Source organism: Oratosquilla oratoria, chromosome 26, assembly GCF_046742065.1.
Source record: "Oratosquilla oratoria isolate Oo_2021 chromosome 26, ASM4674206v1, whole genome shotgun sequence".
In the NCBI taxonomy this organism is placed as follows: domain Eukaryota; kingdom Metazoa; phylum Arthropoda; class Malacostraca; order Stomatopoda; family Squillidae; genus Oratosquilla; species Oratosquilla oratoria.
Genome location: NC_134802.1, coordinates 16,436,399 through 16,446,398, shown reverse-complemented (window position 1 = coordinate 16,446,398; position 10,000 = coordinate 16,436,399). Strand labels below are relative to the sequence as shown.

General features: G+C 40.0%; 1 protein-coding gene across 1 annotated transcript in view; it reads left to right on the top strand.

Annotated features, from left to right (window-relative positions):
• LOC143039290 (glutamate receptor ionotropic, kainate glr-3-like) overlaps nt 1-10,000 on the top strand; it is a 37,373-nt gene that overhangs the window by 3,905 nt on the left and 23,468 nt on the right. Inside the window, exon 2 of the mRNA XM_076209164.1 lies at nt 8,316-8,576. Within this exon, the coding sequence (XP_076065279.1) occupies nt 8,316-8,576 (261 nt within the window). The remainder of the gene's footprint in view (nt 1-8,315; nt 8,577-10,000) is intronic.

Here is a 10,000-nt window from a genome sequence, read left to right as displayed (position 1 = left end):
TGTATAGTTCCACTTTACAAGGGCAAAGGGGACAAGTGTGAATGTAGTAGTTTCAGAGGGATTAGCTTGTTTAGTGTAGTTGGGAAGGCTTATGGGAGGATCTTGATTCAGAAGATTAGGAGAGGAACAGAAGGAGTAATTGGTGAGGAACAGTGTGAATTTAGGACAGGTAGAGGTTGTCTAACTCAGATCTTTGTGGTAAGACAGATATGTGAGAAAGCTATAGGAAAGGTGAAGGATGTTTTTTGGGTTTTTATGGATCTGGAAAAGGCTTACGCCAGGGTAGACAGAAAGGCACTGTGGGAGGTTTTGCGGATATATGGGATAGGAGGAAAGCTTCTGGGAGCTGTTAAGAGTTTTTATGAGGGTAGTAGAGCTTGTGTCAGGATTAGAAATGGGGAGAATGAGTGGTTCGAGGTAAAGGTGGGACTTCGTTAAGAATGCGTTATGTCGCCCTGGCTGTTCAACGTATATATGGATGGGGTAGTGCGAGAGGTAAATGCAAGGGATTGGAGGTGGTTAAAGAAAATGGAGAAAAGTGGGAGGTGAGCCAGCTGTTGTTTGTGGACGACACTGCGCTTGTGGCAGGATCGGAGGAGGGATTGAGGAAGTTGGTGGCAGAGTTTGGGAGAGTATGTGATAGAAGAAAGCTAAAGATAAATGTGGGTAAAAATAAGGTGATGAGATGTACAAGGGTGCGAAAGTGGCAGTAGTATGGAAGTGAGCATTAAGGGAGAGCGACTGGAGGAAGTGGATAGTTTTAGATACTTGGGTGCAAATGTGGCAGGGAAAGGTGGAGTGAAGGTGGAGGTAGAATGTAGATTGAGAGAACCGAGTAAATGCCTTGGTGGATTGATGAGTGTAATGAGGAATAGACATTTGGGAATGGATGCTAAGTGGAGACTGTATGAAGGAGTGATTGTGCCAACAGCACTGTATGGGGCAGAAACATGGAACATAAGAGAAGAAGAGAGAAGAAGTTTGAATGTGTTTGAGATGAGGTGTCTGAGAAGTATGATGGGGGTTACTAGGCTAGATAGAGTGAGGAATGAGGAGGTGAGGAGGAGAACAGGGGTGGAAAAGGAGTTGGGAGATAGGGTTGATGAAAGAGTATTAAGATGGTTTGGACACATGGAAAGAATGAGTGAAGAAAGACTAGTAAAAGAGGTATGGAAGGCAGATGTGGAGGGATTGAACATGAAAGAACGTCCTAGGATGAGGTGGATGGATGGGGTGAAGGGGGCTTTGGGGAAGAGGGGAATGTCTGTTGAGGAAGGACGTGAGAGGACAGAAGACAGGGGTGAATGGAGAATGGTTGTATATGGATGATGTTGTGATTGCATGAGGTGGAATGGGTGGGGAGATGGGGGGTGAGGTAGTATGTGTGAGCAAAATTTGACGCAGCCCTAAGGGATTTCTCCCCGTCCTCTCTTTTTATGCAATGGGGGGACGGAGAGGGGGGGGGGTCGCCGTCTTAATGAAGCGGCCTTGCTGTGGATGTGCTGTGTCTTACGACACTGCTTCTGACCCAGGGTAGTGGACAAGGTGCAGGGATGAACCATCATCCAGGAGATGCTCAGATAAGAGGGAGGGTGGAGGGGTATGGAGTATATTCAGGGATGGAATGGGTGGAAATGATTTTATGCCTTTTCCTTTTTGGCTACCTCCCTTGTAAGGGGGAAAAATCCTTGGTATATGTATGTACGTATGTATGTATATATATATATATATATATATATGTATATATACATATATATACATGTAAATATGTATATATATATATATATATATGCACATATGCAAAGTAGACCACTTGGAAAAAGAAACTGACGAAGCTGAGCGTTAGTTTCTTTTTCCAAGTGGTCTACTTTGCATAAGTGTACACACGTACCCGTGTTCTTATTAGCGCGCACACACACACACACACACACACACACACACACACACACACACACACACACACACACACACACACACACACACACACACACACACACACACACACACACACACACACACACACACACATATATATATATATATACATATATATATACATATATGTATTATATACATATATATATATACATATGTATATACATATATATACATATATATATACATATATATATACATATATATATACATATATATATATATATATATATGTATATATATATATATACATATATATGTACATATAAATATATATATATATATATATATACATATATATACATATATATATATATATATATATACATACATATAGATAGAAATAGACATATGTACATATATATATATATATATATATATATATATATATATATATAGATATATACATACATATTCCAAAGCTTTTTCCCCCATACAAGGGAGGTAGCCACAATGGAAAAGGCATAAAATCATTCCCATCCATTCCATCCCTGAATACACTCCACACCCCTCCACCCTCCCTCTCATCTTAGCACCTCCTGGATGACGGGTCATCCCTGCACCTTGTCCATTGTCCTGGGTCAGAAGCAGTGTTGCAAGACAGAGCACATCCACAGCAAGGCCGCTTCATTAAACCGGCGACCCCCTCTCTCCGTGTCCCCATGCATAAAAGGAGAAGACGGGGAGAAATCCCTTAGGGCTGCGTCAAAATTTGCTCACACATACTACCTCACCCCCATCCCCCCGCCCATTCCACCTCATGCATCACAACATCATCCATATACAACCATTCTCCATTCACCCCTGTCTTCTGTCCTCTCCCGTCCTTCCTCAACAGACATTCCCCTCTTCCCCAAAGCCCTCTTCACCCCATCCATCCACCTCATCCTAGAACGTCCCTTCATGTTCATACCCTCCACATCTGCCTTCCATACCTCTTTTGCTAGTCTTTCTTCACTCATTCTTTCCATGTGTCCAAACCATCCTAATACTCTTTCATCAACCCTATCTCCCAACTCCTTTTCCACCCCTGTTCTCCTCCTCACCTCCTCATTCCTCACTCTATCCAGCCTAGTAACCCCCGTCATACTTCTCAGACACCTCATCTCAAACACATTCAAACTCCTTCTCTCTTCCTCTCTTATGTCCCGTGTTTCTGCCCCATACAGTGCTGTTGGCACAATCACTCCTTTATATAGTCTCCTCTTATCATCCACTCCCAAATGCCTATTTCTCATTACACCTTTTAATCCACCAAGGCACTTACTCGCTTCTCTTATCTACATTCTACCTTCACCTTCACTACATGTTTCTGCCCCATACGGTGCTGTTGGCACAATCACTCCTTTATATAGTCTCCTCTTAGCATCCATTCCCAAATGTCTATTCCTCATTACACTTTTTAATCCACCATGGCATTTACTCGCTTCTCTTAATCTACATTCTACCTCCACCTTCACTCCACCTTTTCCTGCCACATTTTCACCCAAGTATCTAAAACTATCCACTTCCTCCAGTCGCTCTCCCTTAATGCTCACTTCCAGACTACTGCCACTTTCACCCCTTGTACATCTCATCACCTTACTTTTACCCATATTATCTTCAGGTTTCTTTTATCACACACTCTCCTAAACTATGTCACCAACTTCCTCAATCCCTCCTCCGATCCTGCCACAAGCGCAGTGTCGTCCACAAACAACAGCTGGCTCACCTCCCACTTTTCTCCATTTTCTTTAACCACCTCCAATCCCTTGCATTTACCTCTCGCACTACCCCATCCATATATACGTTGAACAGCCAGGGCGACATAACGCATTCTTAACGAAGTCCCACCTTTACCTCGAACCACTCATTCTCCCCATTTCTAATCCTGACACAAGCTCTACTACCCTCATAAAAACTCTTAACAGTTCCCAGAAACTTTCCTCCTATCCCATATATCCGCAAAACCTCCCACAGTGCCTTTCTGTCTACCCTGGCGTAAGCCTTTTCCAGATCCATAAAAGCCCAAAAAACATCCTTCCCCTTTCCTATAGCTTTCTCACATATCTGTCTTACCACAAAGATCTGATGTACACAACCTCTACCTGTCCTAAATTCACACTGTTCCTCACCAATTACTCCCTCTGTTCCTCTCCTAATCCTCTGAATCAAGATCCTCCCATAAGCCTTTCCAACTACACTCAACAAGCTAATCCCTCTGAAACTACTACATTCACAATTGTCCCCTTTTCCCTTGTAAAGTGGAACTATACAGGCACTCCTCCAGTCCTCCGGTACTCTATCCTCTCTCCAGCAAACATTAAATAACCTCACCAGCCAGTCCACCATAACTGTACCTCGATTTTTAAGACATTCTGTATGTCATCCATCCAGACCGGGTGCCTTACCTGCTTTCATCATCTTAACAACTGCCTTCACCTCATTCTTCCTTATTTCTCCTCTATTTTCCTTACTCATCACTTTCATTTTCTTAGCATTTCCCACTGCAGCTATCTTTCCCTCCCTATCCTCCTTCACATTTAACAACTCCCTAAAATATTCTGCCCATCTTCCCCTTACTGCCTTTTCTTCCATTATCATCTCTCCATCTGCACCTTTTACCTTTTCTTCTCAACTTGATTCGCCTCCTCTTCCTCTCTTAATTTCTTTCCAAAACATATTTTTATTACTTTCAAAATTTTCCGTCATACTCGCACTCCATTTCACATCTGCTCTCCTCTTTGCTTCCTTTACCTTTTGCTTTACTTCTTTTTTCTTTTCTTTGTACCTCTCATATAACTCCCTCGTCCTATTTTGTAACCAATCTGTGAAAACTCGCTTCTGCTCTTCTACAACCATCTTTGTTTCCTCATCCCACCATTCATTACCCTTCCGTCTGTTTCCTCCTGTCCTTGTTCCACACACCATCCTTGCACACTTTGTGACTCTCTACTTGAACCATCCCCATTCCTCCTCCACATCAAGCTCTACTCTATCCTTCACTCCCTCCCACTCCTCCTTCAGCTTCTTCTTGTACTCCTTCTTCTTTTCCTTTTCATTTAAAAAGTTCACTCTAAGCACCTCCCTACCTTTCGTCCCTTTCCTCTTCCTCCATCTATCCTCCACTCTCAACTTACCTTTCACCAAAAAATGATCTGATATTCCCCCACCCTCTACCCTTAGCACATGTACATCCTTAACTCTTCCTATCATAATCCTATTTACCACTACATAGTCCATTAACGCTCTATCTACCACCCTTCCCTCCACCACCCTCTCCCTGTACTATTACATTGATATTTCTCCCTAATTCCTCTATGCACTCATTTAAATCCAAAAAGCCTCCCTTTCTTCTACGCTATTCTCACTGCCAGGCCCATATGCACTTACAAAAACCCACATCTCCTTTCCCAGTTTCACCTTCATCCACATTATCCCTGAGGAAACCTCCTTCCACTCCACTACACGTTTACCTATCTCCTTACTTACTAGTATAGCCACCCCTTCCCTCCCTCGCCCTCTCTTCACTCCTGATAACCTCCCACTTACACTCCCAAACTTACACTCACCCTTTCCTTTCAGCTTAGTTTCACTTAAAGCCAACACATCCATCTTTCTTCTCACAAACATACTACCTATCTCTTCCCTTTTACTCTCATCTGTCCCACATTCACGCACATTAAAAGACCCAAACCTTAGGGTGCTGGTATGAAAACTCCCAGACCCTCTTATGCGTTCTCTTTTTTGTTTAGGAATGTCCCCTGTGGGGCTACAAGGAGAAGGATGCCTAGTCCCAATCCCCGTCCCTTTCTTCTCGCCTCTTACGATCCAAGTGGAATTACTTGGACCGTAAGAGGCGTAAGATCGTAAGAGATCGTGTATATATATATATATGTATATATATATATATATATATATATATATATATATATATATATATATATATATATATATATATATATATATCAATTCAAGTAACGTAGGTGTCGTAACACACAAATAAAATAAAACTTAAACCCACTCTCGGAGAAAGATAAGCTGAGATACAGAGTAAAACCGTATATTTCGACCACTGACAGTGGTCCTCTTCAGCAGTTACAATTATAGGGTACATAGACAAGAGGTTATATATAGAGGAGGAAGGGGCATTGGGGGACTCAGTAAGCCTCAGGTCACTTGCCCCGAGTGAGGTCGGACGTTACGTCCTGTAGAGATGAACTTGTCAACCGCCATACTAGTTATAGCATCAGGCGACCATTGACCTTTGGATGTATTATAATTAGGAAACTTTTTTATTAGTGAGGACTCAATAATTTTTCTTTTGAAACTACAATTTGAATTGTACACTGTAGCTGCATTCCTCCAATCTATTCTGTGATCTAAAAGGCTAGAATGGAGGAATACAGCTGAGTTTTCTTGGCCGTATCGTATAGAATTTTTATGTTCTTTGATCCTAGTGGGTAGATCACGTCCCGTTTGTCCCTAGTACACTTTATCACAGTCGAGACATGGTATCTTGTATACTCCAGATATGTCCTTATTGGATGTTCTATGATGGACATTTACTACTTTTTTAAAAATATTATTTGGGTAACTAAAAGTGAACAGAACACAGTAAATTGCTTAGCCTCGATATAGTCTCGCTATTCACAAATATAAATGTAGATGATGTTCTCAGTTTTTTGGAAACCAAGTTGCAACCGTCACAAGATAAACTTCCCCTTTCAGTTTCTAAATTGATTAGTTTAACACGTCTTTGTATTACTTCCAATGTTTTCTCCTTCAAAAATTCTTTTTTCAGGCAAAGGTACGGTTGCAGCATGGGTTCTAACCTTTCCCCGGTGTTGGCGAACCTATACATGGAATACTTTGAGTGCGTACTTTTACCTAGTATCAAACCAGCCGACATGTTCTGGTTCAGATATGTAGATGATGTTTTCACTATCTGGGATGACAAATGGGGTTCTTTCAATGTTTTTCTTGATAGTCTTAACAATTTAGCACATAATATTAGATTTAAAGTAGAATGGGAAATTGAAGGAAGAATACCTTTTCTTGATATTTTAGTGATCAGATGTCCAGATAATTTGTCCTTTACAGTATATAGGAAGCCTACTCATACGGGCAGTTATTTACATTTTTTTTCAGTAATCATCCGGATAATATAAAATATAGTGTTGCCTCGGGCCTTTATTTAAGAGCTCTTCGGATTTGCAGCCCGGAATTTCTCAACTCAGAAATTGAATCAGTGCGCACTCAATTATTAAAAATAGGCTACCCAGACTGGTTTCTGACAAAAGCCCTCAGCAAAGCCAAAACCAGTCATTTTAGAACAAACAATTCCAACTCAAAATTTGTTTGGGATAAATCAAATATCAAACTCCCTTATAACGAATCCATGCATGCCGCATCTAAATTATTACCTAGGAACCAAATCAAGGTCACTTTTAGTTACCCAAATAATATTTTTAAAAAAGTAGTAAATGTCCATCATAGAACATCTAATAAGGACATATCTGGAGTATACAAGATACCATGTCTCGACTGTGATAAAGTGTACTGGGGACAAACGGGACGTGATCTACCCACTAGGATCAAAGAACATAAAAATTCTATACGATACGGCCAAGAAAACTCAGCTGTATTCCTCTATTCTAGCCTTTTAGATCACAGAATAGATTGGAGGAATGCGGCTACAGTGTACAATTCAAATTGTAGTTTCAAAAGAAAAATTATTGAGTCCTCACTAATAAAAAAGTTTCCTAATTATAATACATCCAAAGGTCAATGGTCACCTGATGCTATAACTAGTATGGCGGTTGACAAGTTCATCTCTACAGGACGTAACGTCCGACCTCACTCGGGGCAAGTGACCTGAGGCTTACTGAGTCCCCCAATGCCCCTTCCTCCTCTGTATATAACCTCTTGTCTATGTACCCTATAATTGTAACTGCTGAAGAGGACCACAGTCAGTGGTCGAAATATACGGTTTTACTCTGTATCTCAGCTTATCTTTCTCCGAGAGTGGGTTTAAGTTTTATCTTATTCGTGTGTTACGACACCTACGTTACTTGAATATATACATATATATATATATAAATATATACATATATATATATGTTTATATATATATATAAATATATATATATATATAAATATATACATATATATATATATATATATATATGTATATATAAATATATATATATATATTTATATATATAGGTTTTAGTTTCTGACTGGGTAATCCTAAAACGATTGATGGCCAGGCGAATCCACAGTAGCCGGCATACTTCGATGCGTATATATCTCTTGCACTCAGGGTCCTAAGGTTCCCCCCCACCCTTTTTTTTTTCTTAAGAACACCCAATCCTAATAAGCATAAACCCCTCCTTCAGGTTTAGAAAGCTCGGGATATGGAGAACCCACAGCAGCGGGACACCGACTTTCTTCCTCCGAGAACCTATTTTCCCGTCTCTGACGGAGCTGTACCGCGACCTGCAAGGGCGAATCCTGACGTCGGTCTACCTGCCCTCTCCGCCGTTCATTATCGTCGACGACCCTCCTGCAGAAGGCGAGGCTCCTCCTGACGGGGTCGAGTCCTTATCGGGCGTCGACATCGAACTCCTGAAGGTTCTCAGCTCGACCATGAACTTCACGTAAGTCTTCGGGTCCTGTACTCTGGAGGTGAATAAAATCGCCTGACGGCAGCCCGAGTGAAAAGGAAAATGCCAACTGGCATAGAAGATGTTAAGAGAAAAGGATATTCCTCTTCTTTTTCTTTTCCTTTTTCTTGCTCCTGTTCTTTTTCTTTTCTTTCTTCTCTATCTCCATCTTCTTTGCCGCATTTGCATAGGTTCCGCATTTTTTATTTATTTATTTATCTTTTTACAAAATTGGAAAGATATCCGCGCGGTTCACGTACTCGTGTAACGTGAATGACGTGGCATCGCTGCTTTTATGTGTTCACCTTCAAATGTAAAATAAACAGATGGAAAAACCCCTTCCCTCCCTCCAACCTTGCTTCCCATCCCCGGAAACCATCCCAGTTGAAAAGATACTCCCATGTCACTAAGTGATGATGATGATGATGTTGATAATGATAATAATGATAACAATAATAATAATATGATAATGATAATAATAATAATAATAATAATAATAATAATAATAATAATAATAATAATAATAATAATAATAATAATAATAATAATAATAATAATAATAATAATAATAATAATAATAATAATAATAATAATAATAATAATAATAATAATAATAATAATAATAATAATAATAATAATAATAATAATAATAATAATAATAATAATAATAATAATAATAATAATAATAATAATTTCTCACCTTTCTCACCCTACGCCTGGTAGGAATAATCCTGTCAGCGGCAGCTCTTCACTAGACTTCTCCATGCGTCTCTATCTTCATAGGTCTCTTTTTCTTTTACTTCTGGTAAGTTTGTGTCTCTTCTTTCTAATGCTTCTTCAACACCTTTAATCCATCTGGTCCTGGGTCTCCCTACAGGTCTTTTACCTGTGGGTACCCAATCCAGCATTTGTCTTGGGTACCTCCAATCTTCCATTCTCATAACGTGTCCAAACCACCTTATCTTCCACTCTTCTATTATATCCAACACTGACATCACTCCTATTTCCTGTCTTATCCGCTCATTCCTTAATCTATCGCGTCTTGTCACTCCTCTTATTATCCTAAGGGCTCTCATTTCGGCTGCTTGAATGCGACATTTTAATTTAGTGTTTAGGGACCAAGCTTCACTGCCGTATGTTAACACCGGTCTTAACACTGAGACATAAATTGTCTTCTTGCATTGAAGTGGAATGCTTTTTTCTCTTAATAGTGGGTACAAAATATTTAGGGTGTTGTTATATTTTGTAATCCTGCTGTTTATTTCAGTCTCCTGCTGGTTATTATCACTGAATTCCACTCCCAAATACTTAAAATGTTCGACTTGTTTTAGTTGTTGTCCATCAACTTCGATTCTTCCCCCAACTCGCCTTCTGTCGACACACATTACTTCCGTTTTTGTAACATTCATCTGCATCCT